Below are 26,238 nucleotides of genomic sequence, written 5' to 3' on the forward strand. Positions count from 1 at the left end.
GGGACCTAGAGCCCGTGCAGCTCCAGCCCTCCTCATTGGTGGAAGACAACGTCCCGCCCCTTACACAGGCTTCTCCACCAATGAGGAGGCAGTCCTGTCCAATGGGCTTAGGGACTGGGCTTACCCGTACCCAATAGGGTGCAAGTCGAGGTGAGGCGGTAACTACTAATTACTGGCTGTCAGTGATCTGGAGCCTCCGAATGGCCAGCTGGTCTCTGGGAAACTGACAAGTTGTTTTTTTTTTTTTTAAATTACACGTTTCTGCCTGTAAGAAAGAACTCTTTTTGTTTTATTATTTGTATTTTTAAAATCTTCTGGACATTCTTGTCTTCACGTGGCCTTCATTTTAGATATATCCCCCCCATCTTTCAAACTGCATTTTGTGCCTAAGATGAATAAACGAAAGAGGAAAACAAAGCAGCCAAAACAGCTAATGATTAATGGAACCTCCCAGTAAATACTCCGCATCCTTCGGCTCCCACCTCTCCAGAGAGGGGAAGGTAGTTTATTTTCTTAACTCTTCTAGGCTAAGTTTGATGATTACAGTTAGGAAGTGTTCCGTTTCATTCTTCCGCAGGGGGAGGGAGAGTTTTTCAGTTTTCATTGCTGTATGATTGTCTATATTGTTTTCCTTCTTATACTTATATCGCTCAGTTCATAGATGTTTTCCCAGGCTTCTCGGAATTCTTATTTTTTCTAATAACACTATATTACCTTTGTGCATCACAATTTGTTTAGCCATTCTTTCATCTACAAGGCCTATCTTTCCAAACAAATGTTCTGGTGACGTATGGTTGCTGATCATGGAACCAGACAGTTGCTAAAGTACTGAAGTTGGGAATCAAAGGACAGTGGAGTGGGCATGAGTAGGCTGCAACATATTGCAATTACGTGGGAGAAATGGTGTAAAGGATATCATCCAATAAATGTCTGATCAAGACAGATGCAGTGGTTGTGTGGCAAGACAGTGTGCTCCACTGGCATCTTGGCAAGTTGGGTGTGGCATACCTGGGAAAGCATCCTTGGGCCAGGGCCATGGAAGGCTTCAGATCTGCATTGTTGCAAGGAATACCCAGGTGGAAGCTGTCAAAGACCTATTGGAGCGGGTGCTGTGGATCCAAAGGGAGGAATGATGCTGGGAAACGTTCATCCCAGGAATGATAAATTAAGAAAACACTGGAGACTGCATCGAGTCTAGAGGAAGACTGCCATTTTTTGTCTTAACACTGCCCAGGGGAGAGGGGGCTCTGATTCTAGTGAACAATGACATTTCTCCTCCTAAGTGGAGGATGGTGATTGACTAGGACACTCTAGTCCACAAGGAAATACCTTTTAAGAACAGATGGTTGTTTAGTCATTTCAGTTGCGTCTGACTGACCCCATTTGAGATTTTCTTGGGAGAGATACTGGATTAGTTTGCTATTTTGTTCTTTTACCGATGAGGAAACTGAGCCAAACAGGGTTAAGTGACTTGCTCAGGGTCACACCCTAGTAAGTATCTAAGGTTATATTTGAACTCTCAGGTCTTCCTGACTCCACGCCCTGTTCTCTATCCACTGTGCCAGCTAGTTGCCCCATACAATTCTCTTAAATTGTAATGTGGAAACAGCTTTGGGCTTGGGGTCAGGAAGACCTGGGTTCAAGTCTTACTTATTAAACTTTTGCTTGTAACATTATTGACTATACATTTTACCTCCTGAGCTTCAGTTTCCTCATTTGTAACATGGAGAAATTATGTCTGCAGTAATCAACCCCCTATGCAGTTAGATAGTGCAGTAGATAGAGCACCAGGCCCAGAGTCAGGAGGACCTGAGTTCAAATGTGGCCTCAGACACTAACTGTGTGACCTTGGGCAAATCATTTAACCCTGTTTGCTTCAGCTTCCTCAGCTGTAAAATGAGCTGGAGAAGGAAATGACAAAGCACTCTAGTATCTCTGCTAAGAAAACCCTAAAAGGGGACATGAAGAGTTGGATACAATTGAACAAATTATCTCATGATTGTGCTAGGACAGTAAGATAACATGTAAAGCTTGTTAAAAACACACCTTTCAAATTCTATATCGATGTTAGCCTTTCTGTGTTTGCAAAGAAATCTTGGGGGTGTGTAATAATACCAAAAACGATCATTATACTTCATGTGTATGGGACGTTGAGGTTTACAAAGTATGACCTACGAAGTAGATAATGTATTGCCCACATTTTAGAAATAAGCTGAGACTTGGAGAGTATATGCGGCTTGCACATTGTCATAAAAGTTGTACTGATGTACTCAGAGACCCACTCACTAAAGCCACAGGATTTAAAGTTGGAAGGGCATTTAGAGGCTGTGCAATCCAGTCTCTTCATTTTATAGCTAAAGAAAAGCCCAACCTTGGCCAAGATTATGTAGTAAGTGGCAGAGCCATTAATTGGGGAAGTGAGAGGACCCAGATTCAAATCCTGCTTCTGTCGATGACTTCGACCTTGGACAAATCACCATCTTCCTGGGCCTCTGTTTCCCTTTCTGTAAAATAAGGTTGGATTAGATGGCCTCTGAGGTCTCTCTCCCAGCACTGGATGAGTGATTCTATATGCATATAAAAGGATTGATGGTCGGTCATTCCAGCTCTGGATCTATGATCCCAATACCCTATCTGACATTTCTCCCATTATAAATGGCTCTCTGCTTCATTATTCTCTTATGGGTATAATTAGCATGAGAGAATTGATCATTTCCTGCTTATTCCCCTAAAACTGGCGAAACTGGGTTCCTGAAGCTTCAGAATGGAGAAATGGATTTGAGGGGACCCAAGTCTGTTAGTGAGGTCCAATCTGAGTTGCCAATTTCTTTTAAGCTCCACCTTGGACTGAATGTGATGTGTCTCCTCCATAAGAAACCTATCAATGGTATAGTCTTTGGAAGGCCATTCTTTCATTGGCTGATCCAGGGGAAGAAGGGCAGTTTCACACTCTTCACTGATACTCTGAAGCTCCAAGAACTCTACTTAAACCTCATGGCTTGGAGGGAACAAAAATGGTGAGTTTCTTCATTAAGGGCTATTATACTCTCATTTCTGGCTCAGAAACCAATCCAAAGGACTTTTATTTGCCACGTGGTAAGTGATGTGGAAACACTGAAATTAAGAGTGAAGCCTATCTGTTTCAAGATATGACCTTTCAGAAGCAGGCTCATCAAATACTGACATGAGTCACCTACACATGCTCACAAGGATGGGCCCTCTTTATCTACTTCCTCATTGTGTTCACTTTAACATGGTAGCGCCGACATTCCCCTGCTTGTCTGTGTCTCTTTCTGAACTTCCTTCTGTGTATTTTTAAATTGTTCATTCTTTTTTTTTTTTGCGTCACTATTACTACCCCTGCCATTTTCACCTTAACTGTCCCCTGCCTCCCTCCACTCCCCCTCAAAAGTCCTCCATTGTAGCAGGAGCATAGTCAAGCAAAACAGATTTGTGTCGTAATGGTTGTGTTTGAAAATGCATGCTTCATTGTGGGAAGCATGCTACATCATCAGTCTTGAGAAAGAAAAGGGAGTAAGGCTGATGATTCCTGTGGGTTTATTTTATACCTTGCTACTTTCCTGAAATTGCCATCTGTATTAAGTTTTTAGTATATGGTGTGAGATGTTGATCTAAATCTATAATTTCTCCCAGAGTGCTTTCCAATTTTCCCAGCAGCTTTTGTCAAATAGCCCTCAGCCTAGTAGTTTGTATCCTTGGGTTTATTGAACACTATGCTACTGTATTCAATTACTTCTGGATCTTGTGTACCTAATTTGTTCTGTTCCACTGACCAACTTTTCTAATTTTAACCAGAACTATTTTGATCATTTGATATTTTGTAGTGTACTTTGAGATTTTGTTCTGCTATGCCCCCTTCCTTCCCACCTTTTTCATCATTTCCTTTGAAATTCTTTACCTTTTGTTTCTCCAAACGAATTTTGTTATAGTTTCATCTAGTTCTTTAAAGGAACCCTTTTGTAATTTTGTATAGCAATGAATCTATAAATTAATTTTGAGTAGTATTGTCATTTTAATTATATTAGCATGGCTCAACCATGAGCAATTAATTCTCCAATTATTTAAGTTTTCCTTTATTTCTGCAGTGTTTTTTTTAATCCTATAATTCTTGTTTCTTTCTGCTATTTAAAAAAATTTAAATTTAATTCTTCAATTAACATACATTTTTTCTTCCTACTACCTGCTTTGAAAAGTGACAGATATGCATAGTAAACAGAGTTTATCATGGGTCCTCAGGAATCACGCTTGGTTATTCCATGGATCAGAATTCTCAAGTCTTTCAAAAGTGCCTTTACAATATTGTTGCTAGTAGTAGCTAGCATTTGTATAGTGCTTTAAGGTTTACAAAGCACTTTGTAAATATTATTTAATTTAATCAGAACAACCCCATAAAGATAACTCCCGTTATCTCTATTTTACAGATGAGGAAATTGGGGCTCGGAGGTTATGACTTGCTCAAGGCCACACAGCTAGTAGGTTCTAAGGCAAGATTTGTCTTTCTGATTTCAAGTCCAGCCCTCTATCTACTGTATCACTGCACTGCCTCTAAAAAACTGTGTAAATTGTTCTCCCTCTTAACTCTGCATCACTTCATGGAAGTCTTCCCAGGTTTCTCTGAAACTGTCCCTTTTGTCATTTCTTAAAATATATTAGCATTCTATCACATTCACATACCACAATTTGTCCAGCCATTACCAGTTGATGGGCACATCTTTAGGTTCTGTTTTTTTCTGCTGGGTTTCTTGGTAGTGTACAGAAAGGCTAATGACTTTTTGTGAGTTTATTTTTATACCCTGTGTGTTGGTAAGCAAAATGGGCTCCTTAGTACTTAGTTCAACAAGTGCCCTAGAAGAGTTTGGCTTTTGTTCCCTTTGAGTAATTCAGTGTATTTCATTGAGCCTTACTAGGTGCTAAGCCCCAGGCCCAAACCCCTATTAGGTGTAAAACCTATGTGGGTGTGGATCGGTAACTAAGGTGGGGCCCAAGGTGGGGCTAACTCAGGGGAGGGGCTAGTTTTACACATGAGTTTGAGTGATAGGTTTGGGACATCAGAGGCTCTCAGACCACATGGGTTTAAGTCGCCTCTTTGTGACGATTTTAGGTCACGCTGAAAAAGATATGAAACCAGGGGTTGGCTTTCTCTTCTTTGGAGCTCTTACCCACAGCAGTGGTGGCATGCGTGACTCTGGGCCAGCCGTTGTCCTGAGCTCCCAGGCTGAACCTAGATGTTGGTAACTATGAATCTGTATTTGGTCTGTCTGTTGATGTTTGTAGTTTGCTCTGAAGTTCAGTGTGCTGCCTTTTTCCCCTGAACTAATTGAATGATATTTGTATGCTGAATTAAAGTAAGCTTGTCAACCCCTTCACGTAGCTTTCCTTAGTTAAGCAGATCAAAAGAACCTGTGCTTTTGCGGTGTGCTTGTTGTTGGGGTTGTGTTGGTCTTACACCCCCATAACAGCTGCTAGCCGGATAGTTGAAACACCCTGCTACTTTACTGAAGTTGTCAAATGTTTCTATTTTCTAAAAGTTGAATCATTAGTTTTCTAAGAAAATCATTATATCCTTTGCAAAAGCTATAATTTTATTTTTTTGCCTACGCTTTCCTCCTTAATTTCTTTTTCCTTGTCTTATTGTTATAGCTTCTAGAAACCTATATAGAATAATAATGTGACAACGTACAGGCTTACTTTACCTAGATCTTCTTATTCACCATATTAAGAAAAGGTCAAGTTATTGCTATGCTTTTTAGGGTTGGTTACATAAAAGAGGAAAATATTTTCTCAAAATCTTTTTCTGCACCATTGATGTAATTAATGATTAAAATCAAATATTTTAAAAAATTAAAAATTTTTTATGTGATCTATTATGGTTATGGTTTTCCTAACATTGAAGCAACTCTGCACTTCTAGCATAAACCCAGTCTGGTCACAGTGTAACCTTTTTAATATGTTATTGTAACCTCTTTGCTAAAATTTTATTCAATATTTTTGCATTGATATTCATTAGAGATGTTGATCTATTGTTTTCTTTCCCTGACTTATTTCTTCCTGGTTTAGGTATCGGTACCACATTTATCTCAAAGAACGAATTTAGTAAGATTCCATATTTGCCTATTTTTGCAAACAATTTATGTAATATTGAAAAAGTTATTCTTTCAAGGATAGCATTCACTCATAAGTCAATCTTGTCTTTTTTATCTCCTTTGAGAATTCATTTATGAGAGTTCAATTTCTTTTTCTAAGACTGTATTATTTAAATTCTCTGTTCTGCTAATCTATGTATTTTTTGTAGATATTCAAACATTTCACTTATTTTTGTTGGCATATAATTGGAAAAACAATTCTAATAACTTTCTTTTTCTTTCATTTTTCATATTGGCAATTTGGTTTTCTACTTTTTGAAAATCAAATTAGTAGCTTTTGTTGTACTATTTTATTTCTTTTTTGATTTTCAGAATTTTTTTCATGTTTAGATAGGTTTTTTGATTTGTTACTTTTCTAGTCTTTTATTTGCGTACCCAATTGCCAATTCATTGATCTGTTCTTTCTTTCATTATTGAAAGTGTGTAGAAAGAGAAAATTTTTCCTGAGTACTGCTTTGGCTGTATCCCATAACTTTTGGTATGAAGTTTCTTTGTTATCATTTTATGAAATTATGTATTGTTTCTATGATTTTTTTTCTTTGATTCATCAATTTCTTAGGATTAAATTATTTAATCTCTACTTAAATTTTGATACTTTCTTTTGAGGCCTTTTATAGATGATAATTTGTATTTGATTGAGGTCAGTAAAGGATGGATTTAATATTATTGCTTTTGGCATTTGTTATATGCCTAACAAATGGTCAGGTTTGTTTGTTTTTGTAAAGCTGGTACATATATGTGTATATACCTATACTCACACATCTATTCTATTCCTCTTTACTAATTACTAGAAGTTTATCAAATCCAACTTCTATAATGCTTATAGGCCCTTAATTTATTATTTGTCTTTTTGTTAAATTTGTCTAGATCCAAAAGGAGTATATTGAGGTCCCTAACTTTTATAATAGGGTAACTAAGTGGCTTAGTGGATAGAGGGCCAGATAGACTGGATTATAGTGGATAGACTCATCTTCTTCAGTTCAAATCTGGCCTCAGACACTTACTAGCTGTGTGACCCTGGGCAAGTCACTTCACCCTGTTTGCCTCAGATTCCTCATCTGTAAAATGAGCTGGAGAAGGAATGGCAAACCGCCCCAGCATCTCTGCCAAGAAAACCCAAATTGGGGTCATGGAGAGTTGGACAGGACTAAACAGCAAGAGCTTTAATGTTGCTGTCTTTGTCCTTGTAATTCTATTAACTTTTTCTTCAGTAATAACAACAATAATAGCTAACACTTACATAGTACTTACTTTGTGCCGAGCCAAGGCTGTCCAACCTTGGATTTTTATTGAAACAAGAAACAGTATATCTTGATTCGCCACTGTGGTGAGAGCTCCGCGGTAACTGGGCTTTGTTTACTAAAGCATTTATGTACATTTCTGTGCTTTGTAGGTGGGCTGCATGTGCAGGCCAGCTGCATTTTGGACAGCCCTGTGCCTTTGATCCTTGTAAACCACCTGGGAAGTAGCTGCTGTAATTATTTCCATTTTACAGATGAGGAAACTGAGGCAGACAGGGGTTAAATGACTTTTCCTGCGCCACACAGCTAGTGTCTTGGGCCGGATTTGAACTTTAGCCTTCCTGACTCCAGGCCCAGTGCTCTATGCACTGTGGCGCCCCCAGCTGCCTCACATACTTAGATGCTATGCCATTTGGTACATACAGATTATGTATTGATATTTCATTATCTAATGACAATGAACATAATGTGATATCCTTGCTTTTATCTCTTTTAAGCATATTTATTTTTTACTGTTGCTTTGTCTGAGATCAAAATTCCCACCTCTGCTTTTTTGAGTGTTCCTGAAACGGAATAGAATCTGCTCTAGCCCTTCATTTTAACTCTGTCACTGCGTTTCTTTCTGGTCCATTCCATCATCTTCCTCTGTTAGATCAGGGAGTTTGTCTGGGTGCTACTGCCTCTGACTATTTATGTGGGGTGAGAAATGGCTTAGACCTTGGTCTCTGTCTCCATTCCTGCCTTCCTTTTCAGTCTTCCAGTGGTCTGATCTCTTGTGGGTTCTGGTCTTTACTGATCTTCTCTTTTACTGTGTATGACCTTTAAATGGGAGTCTGTGCTGAGATGTTGGACAACAGACTGGTCTTGGGCCTCCTGCACAGACCTCCCAGAACTTACCCAGGCTTCCTGTGGACGCTGTCTTCTTCTGTGGCTCCCAGGCCTCCAAAGAGTGTGCAGCTAGCTACTGTCTTTTTGTGTAGTGACATGTTAAGCCTGGTTCTAGCGCCTGTTCTACTCTGATAGGCCAAGGCAGGGACCTGGCTTCAAGCACCTGATGATTGGAGCTGGCCCTGCTAGCTTCTGGTGCATATGTTAGTACTTTGCTGGCTTCCTGGTGGGGCTCCTCCTCCCAGTGCCTCTGCTAGCTTCTGGCCTGGTGAAGGGGGTTCATTCTGCTCTGCCCAGAGTGACCCCTTTCTCTTCCTTTGCTGCTGTGATTACCTGTGCTCATCCTGGCTGCTCTGGTGAGACTTTTGTACCTGTCTCTGCCAGCTTCTGACTGTCCTTTTGTGCTGTTACAGATTGGATGCAGGAGCTCACTTCTGCTTTTTAAAAACCATTTCTTTATTATGAATCTTTCTGGGGTCCTTTTCATATATTTTCTAGAGTTTATGTGGGAACACTGGACTTCTCTGTGGCTATAACTAGAAGTGAAATCAACAAACATTTATTAAATATCTACTATATGCCTAGTGCTGTGCGAGGGAGCTGAGTGTACAAAGAATGAAACAGTCCCTGACCTCAGGGAGTTTACACTCTAGGGGCAGAAACAACCTGTATACGAATAATTCTAGCAGGCAGTGCTGTGAGTGTGGTGCTGTACTGGACTGGTAAGGGGCTGGTTACTTCCTCACAGTTCCTTGCTTCCTTACATGGGTCAGGCCTTGTTCTTCCGCCCACTCCTCCAGGGGATTTGTTTGCCTTTAACACCAGTTGTGGGAAGACAGTGAGAAGAAAGAATGGCCAAAGCCTGTCCTCATACCAGTCCCAGTTCATCGCCACCTCCTCCTCGCCAGTGCTGGTGACTCATTTGCCCAGAGAGATTGTTGTGTGGGTTTCTTTTTCACTCTGGAAAGTTGTAAAATAGAATCAACAATTCTCTTCTAAAGCTCTGAGCCCCTAGCCAGGAAAACTGCCATGGTAACTATATATTGCAATTATAAAATTTATTTCTCTTTCTCTTTCTCCCAGGCATTTTCCCCATTGTTTTTCTCTGTTGCATTTTGGTAGTGAAACACAACAATCCGCAATAACATGGTTGACCACATTTATATTAAAAGACAAAAGGCAAAGGAAAGCAAACTCTTGAGGACTCTTTGAGGATTCAAAAAAAAGGAAAAAGGATTTACATGCACAAAAATATTTATTGCAGTTCTTTTTGTGGTGGCAAAGAATTGGAAATTAAGGGATGCCTATCAACTGGGGAATGGTTGAATAAGTTGTGGTATATGATTGTAATGAAATACTATTGTTATAAGGAATGATGGGAAAGATATTTTCAGAAAAACCTGGAAAGATTTATATGAACTGATACAAAGTGAAGTGAACAGAACTAGAACATTGTATATAGTAACAGCAACGTTGTATGATGATCAGCTGTGAATGACTTAGTTGTTGTCAGCAATACAGTGATCCAAGACATTTCTGAAAGACTCCTGATGAAAAATGCTCTCCATTCCCAGAGAAAGAACTGATGGAGTCTGAATGCAGATCAAAGCATACTATTTTTTACTTTCTTTTTTTGTCTATGTTTTCTTTCACAACATGACTTATATGGAAATATGTTTTGTATGATTGAACATGTATAACCTATATCAAAATGCTTGCCTTCTCAATGAGTGAGGAAGGGAAGGAGGGAATTTGGAACTCAACATTTTAAAAAGTGAACATTAAATTTTTTTACATGTAATTGGAAAAAAAGTGTAAAAAAACTCACTGGAGGTTCAGGGGACATCTTGTTCAAAATGTCTAATAGACAGCTAGTGCTATGTAACTGGAGCTCAGGTAAGAGATTAGGTGGGATATAGACCTAGGAGTCAGCTGCCCAGATGCAGAGATTAGACCTATGGGAGCCGGCAACGTGGCCAAGAGAGAGAAGAGAAAAGGGACCGGGATTTTTGTTCATAGGATATGGATGATAACCCAACAAATGAGCCTGAGGAGTGGTCAGATAGTTAAGAACAATGGCATTACAAAAATATAGAGAATAGCGTTTGGGAGGAAAAGGTCAGCAGCAATGTAAAATACTGCTCAAGAGATCCAGAAGGATGGGAAAAGACCTTCAGATCTGAGATTATTGGTGACTTTGGGGAGAGCTCTTTCCGATGAGTGATGGGACTGGAAGCCAGGCTGCAAAGGGCTGAGGATCGAGTGAGTCCGTGGCCAGAGCATTTTAAGTTTTGTAAGATGCTTTCCTCATAACAGCTCCGTGAAATCCATTATGAGAGGGCAGGTAAAGGAAAGTATATAAAATATAAAGTCGTTGGTCAGTCGTGTTTGACTTTGTCCATGGTCTTGGCAAAGGCACTTGGCCATTTCCTTCTCCAGTGTGTGCCCATTTTACAGATGAGGAATTGAGGCAAATAGGGCTTAAATGACTTGCCCAGGGGCATGCAGCTGAGGAAAAAGGAGGAACCCATGCTCCAAAGAGGTCACACAGATAAGGATTGTCAGGGCACTGACAGTATGTGTCAGTGTGTGTGTGTCTCTGTCTGCTGTCTCTCATTAAGAATTTAACTGTCAGTAAAAACAAATATACAGGCAGTGTGGTACATTGGGGAGTATTGGCTCTGGAACTGGAGGACATGGGATCAGATCCTACCTTTTAACATCAACTTCCTGTGTATACTTGGACAAGTCACAACTTTTCTTACCTGGGTTTCCTCATCCGTAGAGTGAGGACTTGGACCAGATAGCATCTAAGGTTTCTTCCAACCCTGGAGCTCCAATTCTATGAATACAAAGAATAGCATCCTATATTTAATGAGATAGAACTCCTCAAAGTAATAAACATTTAAAAAATGCTTTTGTTCTGTATCTGCTTATAGGTCTGTCCGAATTCTGCCACCTCTGGATTCAGTTTCAGTACTAGGATTGAATTTTGTTATTTTTTCCATATTAGTGGGTGTTAAATGGGATCTTTTAAGCTTATCTGGATTTGCATTTATGTAATTATTAAGGATTTTCAATTGTTTCATGTGGTTGCTCCCACTTGGCATTTACTCTTTCATAAATCATCTATTCATGTCCTTTGCCCTTTGCTCCATTTAGGAATGTGTATTATACTCATTCTAGATAGGCATCACTTCCTTATAGGTTCTGAATGTCAGATCTTTAACTGACGCACATAACGCAAGAATTTCTTCTTAAATCTTTTATTTTAGAAATGTTGCTTCTTGTGTGAAAGACCTTTTATCTTTTACTTTTTCAATTAAAAAAAATTTAAAACCTTTTTTCTTTGTGTAGCCTGTGGACCTGGATGCCTCAGATTCTGAGTTTACCAGGATCAAGGTGTCTGAGTGGTAGTTGATAGAGTGTTGTTCCTAGAGTCAAGAAGACTTGAGTTCAAATCCACGCTCAGAAACTAGCTTTTTGACCTTGGGAAAGTCACTTAAACTTTGTCTTAGTTTTCTCAACTGTAAAAGAGATGATATTAGCATTTACCTTCCAGGGTTGTTGTAAGGATCAAATGAGATAATATTTGTAACTCATTTAGCAGAGTGCCTGGCATATAGTGTGTGCTATGTAAATGCTAGCCATGATGATGATGATGATGATATCGATGTCTGATGTCAGAGGTCTCTCCCTAGAAGTCAGCATCTTTGGTTTGACTTCTTATTTCCTTACAGAGTTTTCTCTGGGAAGTCTTCTCATTGTATAGCTTATGTCTAGGTTTCCACAAATGTGGGTATCAGGGATCCCACTGCCTATACAAGCATTCAAGGTAAGAAATGCATATGTGATAGAGGGCACCTTTTATTTACCCCATAGGAAATTCAGACAGTTCAAAGGACTCACGGGAGTGCACAGACAAATACAGAAGATACATAAAGCTCTCCTAGTAGCTCTTCTTGGAGGAGAACTGAATTTGGGGCTACCAACGGGACAGTAACCTGATATTCTAATACAATGCTTTTTCACTATAACCTGTATACTCCCTATCAGATTTCTTAGAATGCTCCCCTGTGGTTTGGACTCCCTCTTGAAAGGTAAATATACTTTGAAGCTGCTGGACAGGAACTATTAAACCTGCATTGCCCAAATCATGCATGGTTACAGTGGGAAAGAAAGTAAAGGTCTTCCGATCGTCCATGTAGTGGCTTTAAGTCCCTTACTGCTCCCCCACCTTTGGGGCAACATGGCTGATTTTCTCTAAGAGGAGTATTTGTCGAGAAACTCTTTACACTTTCCCTTGATGACTGGTTTTCTGAACTCTTGAACTTCCAGCAACTTCCAAGGCAACCCCAAGGCTGGTACTGCTAAAGAAAACCTCTGCCAGAAGGCTAGATTCTAGGATCTTGCTGCCTAGGAAATTTAAAGTATACTCAGGAGTCTGGGGTTCAGGAACATTTTCTATGACCATGTGGACGAGGACAGGCTGTGCTTTTCCAGGATGTTTCACCACTGTCCTGGCTCCTGTCTTCCCTTAGGCTGGGATGTCCACTCCCAGGGACAGACATCCAAGTCTGTCATTTTATGCAGTGTTCTACAGTCATTGTGCCCTGCTGCAAATGAGATAATATTTGTAAAACAAAACAAAACACTTAGCATGGTGCCTGGCACTATATGAATACTTATTCCCTTCTTGCCCCTTTCCCTCTCTCCCCTTCCTCTCCCTTCTCCCCTTCCTCCCACCTCTCCAAAGAAGGGCAGAGGTGAATTCTCTTGCTTTATCTTGGGGCCAAGCTTGGCTATTATAGTTTCAGTTTTGATGATTCTGTTATTTTACTTTACAGTGCTGTAGTTATTGTGTGTGGTGTTTCCCTGGTTCTGCCTTGTGCCATCTCCTCATTTTACAAATGAGAAAGTTGAGGCCCAGAGAGGTTAGAAGAGTTGCCCAAGGTCATGCTGGTATCAAGTGACAGAGCTGGGATTTGAACCTAGGTCCTTTGGTATCAAGTCCAGCCCCCATCCTATTGTCCTGCACTGCTTAGTATGATCTGTCCTTTTCTTTTTCCAGTACTCAGTATTTGTAGGTTGAAAAAAGTCCCACTCTTAGGATGTAAGATCTTTGAGCGTTGGGATTGTTTTATTCTGTGTATCCGTGGGGCGCACAGTAGGAACTTCATGAATGTGCTCTTGTTGGTTGACTGGCTGATAGAGGTAATGGGAATAATAATGGCTAGTGTCATGTCAGCCTTAAAAGACTGTGGAAATGTGGGCTCTCAGTAGGTTTATTGGTAGGTGGCAGGCTTGGCCAGGAGGAAGAAGATCACCTCAGACCCTTTGGCTATCCTAGTTACAAAGACTTTCATACTCTGTTACCAGTCCCTTCCCAGAGGCAGCATTGATCCTACATCTCCTCTGGTAGAGATGTGGGGGCAGAAGCTGAACTGGGAACTTTCGAGGTTAGCACTTAGCAGACCAGGCACTGAGAATAGGGCCAGGCTTCCCAGATAGAATCACATCCACTCCCATCTTCTTCCTCCTGAACTCTCAGACTTTACCAATCGGAGCCACCCCTTTCCTTTGGAAGGGCTCCCTCCAAGGACAGACAGACAGCAAGTTCTGAGGGAGGAACCCTGAAAGCAAGCAGGGCAACTTTCACTTCCTTCTTCTCTGCCCTTCTAGGGAAGCTGGCATTTCCCTCACCCACAGGCAACTTGACTGGGACAGCAGACAGTCATTGATTGGTTTTTGGCAGAGGAGCAGTGATTATAAAATCAATGCTTCACCAAAATGATTCTGGCAGGGGTGCACAGGTGGAATGGGAAGGGAGGGACTGAAGATGGGAAGGTTGCTTAGGAAGCTGTGGCAGTGGCCCACTTGTGATGTGATAGGAGTCTATACCGAGCTGCTGGCAATGGAAATGAGGGCACCCCCAAAAAGACATTTTCAGGACAGAACAATGTCTGATGGGATGTTGAAAAGGTAACTGAAAGCCAAGTTAAGGGAGAGGATAAAAAAGGAACCCAGTAAATTCAAATAACCTGACCCAGAACAATATTTCAGGGTGCACCAAAACCCTTGAATATGTAACTGCTGAACCGATGTCTGATCATTGGACATTGTGGCACAGTGGATGGGGAACTGGATTTGGAATCAGAAAGGCTGGAGTCCCACCCTAATCACTTACTAGTCTCTGAGAAAGTCATAGCCTCTCAGCCTCAGTTTTCTTACCTATAAAATGGGGAAAATACCCACATTTACCTGCAGGGGTGTTTTGAATATCAATGAGATATTGATGAGAGGGCATCTCAAACTTTAAAACCTACATTTTGTTTTTGTTCAGTTGTGTCCACCTCTTTATGACCCCATTTGGGGTTTTCTTGGCAAAGATGCTGAATTAGCTTGCCATTTCCTTCTCCAGCTCATTTATAAATGAGGAACTGAGGCCAACAGGGTGGAGTGACTTGCCCAGGGTCATACAGCTAGTAGGTGTCTGAGGCCAGATTTGAACCACTAACATGTTTTCCTCACTCCAGGCCTGGTGCTCTATCCACTGTGCCACCCAGACGCCCTACGTACACATCAGTTATTATGATCTATGAAAAATTGTGGGAAACAGGAGAGGTGCTACAGAACTGGAGAGGGTTGAATGTTGTCTAGATTTTTAAAAAGGAGAAGGTGGATTCTTCAGACTCCGGGCCTGTAAGGTTGACTTTGTTCCCTGGTAAAATTCTAGAACTTTAGTAAAGAGAGAGTCGGTGAGCACATAGGAAGAAAAAGGTGATTATGGCAAGTCAGCTTGTTTGTTAAGAACAAATAACATCAATAAAACTTCCTCTGCTTTTTGCTGGACGGGATGACCACCCAAATAGAGAGGGGGAATGTCATAGAGACCATGTACTCAATTTCAGTAAGGCATTTGGCAATTTCCAAGAAATTCATGCGGACAAGAGATTGAAAGTTACCGACCCAGAGTAGTAACTAATGGATCCCTAGCAAACTAAGGAGACCTGACCATGGTCCTGTTCTGTTAAACATTTTTACTGACAGCTTGGATGCAGGTGTAAATGATAGGGTTATCAAATTTGCAGAAGACAAAATGTGCCGATCTGATGCTGGGGGGTGGGGTGGGGAATCGCTAATACACGGGATGGCAGAATAAGCTTAGTAATAGGAAGCCATGGTAGGTATGTGATAACAGGAGGGGGTTGATGAAAACTGCCCAGTGGCAAACGCAGCCTTCTAGCTAGCAGAATACACTTCCCTTTGCTCCCTCAGTCCCATATTCCCAGACTCACTTGACATTTCAGAAACCATTCTTTATCTTAGCCTTTCCAACTTGATAGAACCTTTCCCAGAAATCCACTACCTCCTTCTCTGCTGCATAGTCAGCATGGGAAACTTGCCTTGGGGCTCGCCTCTCCTTACTTGTGACTCTCACCCAGGGATCACCATTTTAGGAAAGACTTCCCCCTTCCAGCCCCTGCCCCTCCCATTATGGCCCATCCATTTCCAGCACCGCTTTGTGTCTTTTCCCATTAGAATGTAAGGTCTTCGAGGGCAGGGGCTATCTTCATGTATTTGTATCCCTAATGCTTAGTACAGTGCCTGGTACGTAGTGTGTCCTTAAAAATGCTCTACTTACCTATTGATCTTTATATCTATTTATCCACCTGTCTATCTATCTGTCTGTCTGTCTGTCTATACCAGATCTTGTTTCAGGTTAGCACCATTGTTAGCTGTGATGGTACATGGACAAAGTAAGGAGAAAAAAGATTCTGTAAATTTAAATTCTGAAGAATGAGAAAACTGGTGAAAGTTCCAGAGGATGGATAATGAAACATGCCTACTCCTTCAGAGTGGAGAGGTGGGATATTCCTGGGACAGACAGATGTGGTTATTGTATCAGATGTTTTTGCTTGTTTTTTCATTGTCAAGAGATAAGATCATCAACCTAGAGGTCATTTAGTCCAACCCTTTGACTTTACAGATGATGACACTGAGGCCCAGTGAGATTAGGTGACTGTTCAACTAGTGCCTAAAGCAGGATTTGCACCCATTTCTTCCTGACTTCACATCTAGCACTCCCTTGATCTGCCAATTAGATCATACTGACTTCCCTAAAAGGAGAAACCAGCAGCCACTGGGGTCCCCAGGCAGTCTTACAAGGCCAGGCCTGACCTTGCTTTGCTTCAGAGAGCAGACAAGGGCAGGGTTCAGTGTAGGGAGAAGGCTGAAATAACTAGGATGTAAAGACAAAAGGCATCAAGAGGGTGCATTTAAATTAAAAAAAAATATATATATATATATATTTCATGGGAAGCCAAAGGGTTTCTGAAAGCTGGGGTGCAGCCAGCCTTAAGCAACCTTGTGGAATCAGAGCCCTCACCTGACCCAATACTGAACAAGAGGAGGCCAAACAAGGTCTTGGCAGATACTCTCTTTTTTTATTTGACAAGAATTCTTCAGAAAATCCACACACACACACACACCAGAAAGACGCCTGCTATGCCTGCTGCTCTTCCAATGACCAGGAGTCTTGTCTGGGCCAAGCTCTCCTGGTTTTGCCTCCCTAGCCCAATCCCCCTGGCATTAGGCTATTGGCCCCTGTCCCCAGGCAGCAGTCCTTTGGTGCATCCATCGATGATAACTGCCAGGGTAGAGAATGGGGGTGGGCAGCAGGAGAGGTTCCCTGTGACTTTAGCTGGGGGTCCCTCTCCTAGACACTCAGAGATGGTCTCACTTTAGATTTAAAGAACCAGAGGAATCACAGGGGAGGAAACAAGGAAAGAAGGAAATCCTTGTCCATCCTGGGACTGGAGGAGGAGGGGAAGGGAAGAGGGTATGTGAGCCATACGGGACCCTCCATACCTGGTCCTCACTCCTCCTTTTGGAACCTTGGGGACTCTACCCGAATCCATGCCCTTCTTTCTGTTCCCTGGTTCTCCCAAATTCCCTCATCTCTCAGCCTAGATAACAGCACCTGGGATAGCCTCTACTCCCACACCCCCATTTTATGGCAAAAGAAACTGAGGCTCAGAGAGGGCAAGCAGAACTGTGATGGAACCCAGGACGCCTCTCTTGAAATCCTGTGTTTTCCCCCTGGCATAGAACTGTGCTTCAGAGGTCAAATGAGGGAGTAACCTTTGCCTTCCCATTATTCACCCTTCCATTAGCCCTACTTGGAGTAGAGATGGGGAGAGGGAGATGGTAGTTTGCAGTGGCCAGGGCTCCCTCCAGCTTTGTAGCCTGGGGAGGCAGGGACCACCCAGCTGCTTGGGGGCAGCTAAAGGCTCATGATACCAGATTCCCTACCTCCCTCCCCTCCAAAATGAATTAACTTTTACCTCTTTCCCTGGGATGATTCCCATTTGGGGGCTGAAATGAGACATGGGGGTGGCAAGAGGTTGGAAAAAGGGGGAGATCAAAGAGAGGATAGTGGGATATACTAATGACATTTTGGTGGGATGCCCACTTGTAATTTCTCCATGGCTGGTGGCCATTGTACCATAGATACAATACCTACCATGTATTGTACCATAGATACAATACCTACCATGGTGAGTAGGGGAACAGGGCATGAGCCCAGACAAGGAGGTTATCCCCATGCTTCCTGTCCCCTAAAGCCCTCTTTCTCCCTGGGGTCTGCTTCCCCTCTGTCAAGGCTGGTGCAGCTATTATGTTATGATTCTCGGTATACCTGCCCCCACCCTTTGACAGAGGATTCTGGATCCCACACCCAGATGAGAAGCACTGGGGTGGGGTGGGGGGAAATCCCAAGTTGTTGAGGGTGGAGGTCTGCAGTGTAGGTCATGCCAGGCTAGTCTCTAGGCCCCTATGAGGGATGACTGAGGTTGCCCTCTGTGACAGCTCGAGCAGCCTGCTCAGGGACACGGGCAGGGTCAGTCAGGATGCAGGTAGAGGTACTCAGCTGGCGGAGAGAGCTTAGGACCGCTGGGGAAAGAAGGAGACAGTCACCCATCAGGTCACTTGCATCCATCCTGCCCATGGGGATGAGGGGAGGAGTACTGCTAGGTGTGGGGGGATGAAAAGGGCCATTGGTCTCTGTCAGAAACAGGTGGGCATGGGATTTCTTAAGAATAAGGGTTCTTGAGTCCTAGAGACTGGAATTCCGCCCTCTACTGATGGGCTATGATAGATGGAGGGCTGTGGGCTATCCAGGGGAGTGTGGTGGGTGGGATGAAGGGAGTGGAGGTGATGAGGAGGGGAGGATGGCTGGCAGTGGTAGAGGGGGATGCCATACTAGGGCGCAGGGCAGGCAGAGAACAGTACTGGTCCAACCAGGCCAGGGAAGTCTGGCGTAAGCTGTGTAGACTTGCTGTGGACACCATCCCGTTGAAGGACTCAAACAAAGGCCGGATAAGGATGCTGAACTGGCAGCCCAGTGGGTCAAGGAAGACGCATCCCAGATAGGATGCCCCCTCTGTCTGTTCTCCGTCTAGCCTACTCTTAGCCCAGGCTCTGATGTCAGCTAATGGACCTAGAACCTTGGATCTTCCTGGCCCTAGGCTCCCTCCTCATTATGCTGAGAGCTGATCCTTTCCCATTATTATGACCCATAGTCAAGGGTCCCCCAAGGACTGTCCCTGAAGAGAAAGAGACAAGAAGAGGAACAGACTGTTGCATTCAGTAAGCTCCTTGAGGGCAGGGATTTGTCATCTGTCACAGTGCCTGGCACATAGTAGGTGCTTAATAAATGCTTGCATAATTGAATTGAATTACAGCCAAGTTTATAGATATTCATTATAGCTCAAATTTTATAGTGCTTTAAGGTTTACAATAATATTAACAATAGATAAAATTTATATGGTATTTTAAAGTTTGCAAAACACTTGGCATTTTTGTGAAAGTGCCATATGAAATATGAAGTAATGATGATGGGGAAGGTGAGGGGACAGACTAACAGAACTCAAATCAGAATGCTAAAAGTAGGGAGGAGAAAGAGCCACCCACCAACCAGGGCATCCGTTTCTATCATATCCTTGGGGGGAAGGGGGTAGACGAGGATGCAGGTGTCCCTGTTTCACATTTCTTTTTGTATCAAAGGCAGCTAGGGGGCATAGGGAAGAGGTGCTGCACTTGGGAGTCAGGAGTTTGAATCCTGCCTCAGACCCTTACTAGATGTGTGACCCTGGACAAGTCACTTAATCTGCTTCCATTTCCCCATCTGTAAAATGGGGATGATCATAGTATCCACCTCCCAGGGCTTTTGTGAGAACCAAGTGAGATGACATAAAGAATGACCCAAAAGTCTTAGTGTAGTCTTAGGTTAACTAACCTGCATGAAGACTTTCGGGTCACCTGTATGTTGAATGCTCAATAAACCTTGAGCACTAGGTAAGTGCTAGCCAGCTATTGTTATCACTCCAGTACCTGCTGCGCAGTAGTTGTTTGAGTCAACAAATCTACACAGATCTGTCAAACACCTAACATGTGCCAGGGACTCTCCTAAACAAGGGAATAATTAATGAATCACTGACTAGATTGGGGCAGAGGTAGGCGCCATGTCCCTCCACATCCTTCTCCACAGGCCCCTGGATGAAGCTATCAGTTCGGACCAGTGATGACCAGGCATTCCTCCCCTCCAAGTCCTGGAGCCTGGTACTGGGCCATTTCCCTAGAGCCCTCTGGACAACGTGTTCTTTCTGTTAGGAGAAGGATACGACCCAGAATTTCCAGTTGTGCAGGGTGCGAGCCCGGACGTAGTCGTCAAACATGTCCCTCATCTGGTCGAAGCGCTGGTGGGTGATGGGCACACCTGTGGCGGGCAGCTGCTGTTGGCAGAGGCTACAGGCCACAAGGAGAGAGAGGGGGGTTAAAGTGGCACCCCAGGGCATCTGGCTGGGCACCTCTATGACCCACTCTACCCTTCCCAGCTTTCCTCTCCCACCCTGCCAATGAACTGCCAATCTCCCTACTTGATGGCTGTGTTGAGCTCCTCGATCTGGTCCCGCAGGTGCTGGGCTTCTTCCTGCATGGCTGCCCGCTCCTGTTGCAGCATCATGATGTATTCTGCTGTCTTCTGCAGAGTCGTGGCCTTGCTCACCTGGGGGGTGGGGGTGAGGTGAAGGAATAGGCGAGAGGTCTTGGGGTAACTTCTAGGAGCATGGGGACTCCCTGGGGAGGAGGCTCACCTCTCCTCAGCTCAAGAAAATAAATGCTGATTAAGCACAGCTTGTGTGCAAGGTACCATGCTGGCATCAGGCACACAAAAATTCAAGATGTCCATCTCTGCCTTCATGGAATTTTTCAATTGTTGGCCTGGGGGGGAGTGACATGTATACAACTATGATTCCAATTGGAAATTCAATAGGTGCATGGCAGAGATTAAAGATGCCTTCAGCCTGAAGGAAGGAAGGATGGGTGGATGGATGGATGGATGGATGAACGGATGGATGGAATGATGGATGGATGGATGGATGGATGGATGGATGGATGGATGGATGGATGGTTGGATGGATGGGTAGATGGATGGATGGATGGAAGGATGAATGGATGGAAGGATGGAAGGATGAATGAATGGAAGGAAGGATGGAAAGATGGATGAATGAATAGATGGAAGGATGCATGGATGGATGGAAGGATGAATGAATGGATGGATGGAAGGACGGATGGATGGATGGATGGAAGGATGAATGAATGGATGAAAGGATGGATGGATAGAAGGATGAGTGGGTGGAAGAAAGGGTGGAAAGATGGATGAATGGATGGATGGGTGGATGAACAAATGGATGGATGGGAGATGGGAGGCACCACAGGTAGTGAGAACAGCTACGAGGCTATTACTGTAGGCCAGTTAGAGATAGTGAAGATTTCCACTGGGGTCATGGCAGCACCAATGCCAAGGATGGGGTAGGTGTGAGAGGTATTTTGAAGGGAGAAACAGTCAGGTGTGATGGCAGATTGGAGGCAGAATGGGATGGCTCTGGCATTAGAGGATCTGGGTTCTAATCTTGTCACCTCTGATATTTACTCCCTGTGTGACCTCGAATAGATCATTTCCCTAGGTTGTAATTTCCTCCTTGGGGTGTCCAGGTTGGGCGCTACCCACTGCAGGAGTCCCACTCACCTTGAGGCTGGGCTGGGCACTGAGTGTGCTCACCAGCCCGTGTAGAGTGTCAAATCCCAGCTTGATGTTGAAACGTCGCTTCTGCTCCGCTGAGATATGAGTGATGCGCCGGTTCTCTGTCTGTAGGAGATGGGCGAGGGCTAATGGGAGGGTGCCTGGAGGGAGCAGGCCTGGGGAGGGGAAGGGGTAGGCAGGAGGGGGAGGTAGCCCCACCTTGTTGCTGTCCAGACGTCCTCTACCCAAAGTGGGCTGTGGGGGAGAGATCCGTGTGCCCAGCCCCACTGGGCCAGGCATGGGGGGCAGCTCCCCAGACAGACGCCGCTCATTTCCTACCAAGGAGACAGAACAGCCATGCTCAAAGTATTCTCACAAGTCTCAGCATCTGGACCCTCCTCTCCCCACCTTATAACCCTCACTTTGTCTGTTGCTCCTTCTCTCCATCCCCCATCTCCTTCATTCTCTCCTTACTATATCTATGACTTCCCTGGCCCTCCCCGGCCACTACTTCCCCATACGTGGGATCCCTCTTAGAAGGTAAGTTCCTTGGGGGCAGGCCTACCTTGCTTTTTCTATTTGGATACCCAGCACTTAGCACAGGGCCTAACACAGAATAAGTGCTTGCTAAATGCTTCTTCATTCATTCATTCATTGCTTCATTGATTCACTCATTCAATAACTGTACTCTTTTTCCCTCCTTTGGCACCAACTCCATCTACCCCCTACCCACGCTTACCGGGTGCTGGAGGTGAAAGCCGCTCTGCTTTGGGTACCAGTAAGGGCCTGGGAGGAGCCAGTGTTATGGGGGTCAGGGTGGGCTGAGGCTGGGGCTGAGCCACAGGTGGGGAGTAGAAGGCACAGGGAAAGTCAGGAGGTCCTGGCTTCTGGAGGACAGATGAGAAGGTAAGAGGGCTGGACATGGAGTCAGAGGGGTGGCCTGCCCCGAGGCCCCCTCCATACACTTGCATGTATCCTCCCCCTCTCTGGGACTGGGCAGCCTGGCCCCCCAGCGGCCTCTCTTACCGGGGATCCAGAAGGCCTGAGAGCGGTGCTCGAGGGGAGTGGCGTTTCCAGCATTTGCTCCGGTTTGGCTGAGGAGGAGGATGAACAGCAGGGCGTAAGAGAGATCCTGGCTAGCCCCTGGCCAGGGCCGGTCTTTGCTGCCCTTCTTACTGCCCACTGCCTCACCTGCCTTTACTTTCTCACCAGGATTCCCCAGGCTGGGATCGGGGCAACTTTCTCTGCCTCAAGCAGCCAAAGCGAACTCTGGAGAGGCTTCACTTTCTTTCTTCCCCTGATTGTCCCCTCCTTCCTTGAAGCTCCTACCCCAGCCTCCTCCCTCTGCATCCCCTCAACAGCTCCCTCAGGCTCCCAAGTGGGGGCCCCTGCCCCTTTCAGCTCCTCTACTTTTCCACCTCTATTTCTTGCCCCCATCACCTCCATGTCTTGTCTTCCCTCTCCCCAGAGCCCCCTTACCAGCAGTGAGCAGCTGTGTGAGGCAGGGGTTGGACCCCCCTGCCAAGGCTGGGGGGCTGGGCCTTCGCACTCGGGGGGCTGGTGTGGGAGGCTTGCTTTTGAGCCGTGGGCGGGGCACAGCAAATTGGGGCCCACAGCAGGACTCTGGGTATCCTGAAGGAAGGAGCTCCAGGGGGAAAGGGGATGGGGAGGGGCCAGTGCTAGGGTGGGTGGGGGGGAAGTTGGCAGGGGTAGGGAGTGGAGAGACTGCTGAAGGTAGGGCTGTGTTAGGGAAGGGAAACCTGGGTGGGTATAGGGAGTCCTCTTGCATCAGGAGAGGGGAAGGGGCCATAGAGGAGAAGGGTGTAGAGGGACAGGGCTCCAGGCCCGCCACCTTGGTGGGAGTAGGGAAATGGAGGAGGGACTGGGGGGGTTTGGCCTTGGGGTCTTCTGGCAGGAGGTAGTCGGGACTCAGGAAAGCAGGTGAGTCCAAGGGTCCAGAGCAGCTGCTCCGGGCCTGAAAGATGGACAGAAAGCTTAGTAGCTGAGTGAGCCCCCTCCCACTCCTGAGCAACTTTCATGGAAAGCTCTATGCTGGACGTAAGGAGGGGAAAGAGGAAGAAGACACAAGCCTGCTCTTTGGAAACCCCCAAGCTAATGACTTTCTGAGGGGTGTAACTAATGGAGAGGACAGGCTCCTGGCCCTGGGGACAGTGGCAGTCTCTGGGTAGGGAAGGACGGGACCTATGGGTTTACAAAATAGATCATAAGAGCCCCGTAAGACAAAAGAATAGTCAAAGTGTGGGAAGGAGGTGACGTCAGCGTCCTGAGCAGAGAATCAGAAAATCCTGATCATCAAAGACTTCCCGGAGGTGGTGATTTTTGAAAGGGTGTTTCACAGGCCAGAGAGGAAGGGATATGAAGCCACCTGGGTTGGGAATGAACACGCATTTCCCAAAGAAGGAGATGTCTGCCAGGCAGGAGAGGAGTGACAGCGGTCAGAAGTCACAGTATCTTAGCTTTAGAGCTAAACAGATTGGTAAACTGAGGCTTGAGTGACTTAGGATCATAGGATCATGGATTTTGAGATGGAATGACTCTGAGGCCATCTAGTTCAACCCCCTTGTTTTACAGACGGGGAAAACAAGGCCCAGAGAGGTGGAATGATTTGCCCAGGACGGCCCAGTTGTCTCTGAGATGAGATTTGAACCTAGGTCTTTCTGACTCTAAGGCCAGCAAACTCTTGACTGCTCTAAGCTGACAGAACGTCAGCTCTCTGAGAAAGTTTCATTTTTGTCTTCATACCCCTAGGACCTTGCACTATGCCTGGCACACAGTAGGTGATTAATAAATGCTTGTTGCTTGATTGATTGAGTCCCCTCCTCATTCCCATTGCCATCACCTTTGTTCAGGCCCTCATAAACTTTTGCCTGTAATGTAACAACTCCCTAAGTGGTTTCTTATCCAGTCTCTTGTATCTGAAGGAAGGGGCGAGAGGAACATGCATTTATTAAGTGCTTAAGTGCTGGAAATAAAAAGAAAAAGCACAAACAATGCCTGCCCTCAAGAAGCACGCATTCTCAAGGGGAAGATGACATGTGCACCTCTAAGTCTATGCCAGATCCATACAGAGGAGCTGGAGGAAGGACCTCCAAAGAATGTGGTGCTTGAGCTGAGTCTTGGAGGGGAGGGCATCACAGGCATAGGGGACAGCCATTGCAAAGGCACAGTGATGGGAGATGAGCTCGGTGTGTGAAGAACAACAGATGGTGTGGCCGCCATATTCCATCACTGCTCCAAGCTTCACCAGCCTGACATTCTAAGCCCTCTGCAACCTACCTCTTCCTCACTGTCAGAAGAACTTTGGCTCTGTGATTTCCTAGCTCTGTGACCCTGGGCAAGTCACTGATCCCCTCAAACCTCAGTATTCTCATCTGTAACATGGGAGAACCACTGACCTAGTAGCATTGCAGCGAGAAAAGGTGCTTTGTAAACAGTCGAGCCCTCCACAAATAAGCGTAACTTTTCATTATTACCAGTACTCCCCAACTTCCGACAAAAATGTTCCCCAGACGTGTCTTGTTTATTCCAGCCTCCATAACTTTGCTCACACTTTTCCCACCTTCTGGAACACCCTCCCTTCTTAAAATTTCTCCCTATCCATTTCATGCCACCCTTCAAGGCTCAGGCCAAGTTCCACCACCTCCAGGAAGCTTTCTGGGATCAGCCCAGTTTGCGAGGATGGGATTGGGCTTCCTCCAGCACTGTCTGGACCACGTGGGTGACCTAGGGCCTCTTCTTGTTATAGCATCTTACTGAATTGTTTCTTATATTTGATAACTTGGGGGAGTCTTCTCTGTCAGACTGTGAGGTCCTCAAGGCTGGAGCATGTGTCTCCACTTGTCTCCATGGTCTAGCCAAGGATGGGGCTTGTGGGTTACTTGAGTAATGATAACAGTAAAAGTAAACATTTACGTGCTGTGCTATGTGCTTTACAATCATGATCTCATCTGACCCTCACCACCACTCTGAAAGGGAAGTGCTGTTATTATCCCCACTTTACAGATGGGGAAACTGAGGCAGAGGTGAAGAGACTTGCCCAGGAGGCCAGATTTGAACTCGGGTCTTCCTGACCCCATGGGGCCACTTAACTGAAGGAATGAGAGGGTAATGACAATAAAAATGGAGATGTGGGGGAGGGGGCTGGGGAGGAGGTGGGAACAAACACTCACCTGTAGGCGGCTGCCCAGGAGGAGGGGCACCCCTGGGGTGGTGGCCGGGGGTTCTGGTGTCAGGAACCCACCACCAAACAGAGGGTCAGCCATGGGGCTAAAGCTGGGGGGCTCTGGGAAGCTCCCAGGTGTTGACGGGGGTCGGTGGCTGGTGAAGAAATCTGTAAATCAAACGCAGGCCAGGCTGGTCAGGGGGCATGTGGCATCCCTGAATGTCCCCAAGTTCCCTCATGACCGGGGCCTGCTCCGGCCCGTCTCTTTCCCTGGTGACTCTCTCTGACACACTCCAAGCTAGCAGGCCTTGGAGAGGGAGAGGGGGTCTTGTTGCCCACAATAAGCCAGTCAGGGTGAAGGTTTCTGGTGTGAGGGTGGGTGGTTGTGTTTTGACAGATGATTGTGAAACTAGGAGTTTCTGTCTCACTCATGGGGGAAGCAGCCCTGGGGTGGGGTGGGCTGGGCTGGGGTAGGCCAGGAGGAGAGGGTTAAGACCCCAGGAAATGGACCTCCCATGGGGTGCCCTGTTGCCCAGCCCATGACCCCTGTTCCTGGGCAGGGTTCAGCCATTCCGGTTGAGAGAGGGAAGGGAAGTGAGAGGTCGGACAGAGGGGAGACTGTGAACTGGGCAGGGAGGATAAAGAACAACAGAGAGGGGCAGGTCCTTCCTGGGTGGA

The 26,238-nt window shown here is 45.1% G+C and overlaps 1 protein-coding gene across 4 annotated transcripts in view; it reads right to left on the reverse strand.

Moving 5' to 3' along the window:
• Window positions 1–16,720: 16,720 nt before the first annotated feature.
• MLXIPL (MLX interacting protein like) overlaps window positions 16,721–26,238 on the reverse strand; it is a 56,961-nt gene continuing 47,443 nt past the window's right edge. For 3 of the 4 annotated variants that reach the window (XM_036766078.1, XM_036766077.1, XM_036766075.1), the window contains 10 exons: window positions 25,568–25,728; window positions 22,857–23,352; window positions 22,404–22,471; window positions 22,117–22,264; window positions 21,597–21,712; window positions 21,384–21,503; window positions 20,233–20,360; window positions 19,978–20,101; window positions 18,558–18,687; window positions 16,721–18,247 (listed from right to left, as the gene is read on the reverse strand). In XM_036766078.1, coding sequence (XP_036621973.1) covers window positions 18,129–18,247; window positions 18,558–18,687; window positions 19,978–20,101; window positions 20,233–20,360; window positions 21,384–21,503; window positions 21,597–21,712; window positions 22,117–22,264; window positions 22,404–22,471; window positions 22,857–23,352; window positions 25,568–25,728 — 1,610 coding nt within the window. In that variant the 3' untranslated portion in view covers window positions 16,721–18,128. The remainder of the gene's footprint in view (window positions 18,248–18,557; window positions 18,688–19,977; window positions 20,102–20,232; window positions 20,361–21,383; window positions 21,504–21,596; window positions 21,713–22,116; window positions 22,265–22,403; window positions 22,472–22,856; window positions 23,353–25,567; window positions 25,729–26,238) is intronic. The other variant, XM_036766076.1, reaches the window with a different exon arrangement.

Source organism: Trichosurus vulpecula, chromosome 7 (genome assembly GCF_011100635.1).
Source record: "Trichosurus vulpecula isolate mTriVul1 chromosome 7, mTriVul1.pri, whole genome shotgun sequence".
In the NCBI taxonomy this organism is placed as follows: Eukaryota; Metazoa; Chordata; class Mammalia; order Diprotodontia; family Phalangeridae; genus Trichosurus; species Trichosurus vulpecula.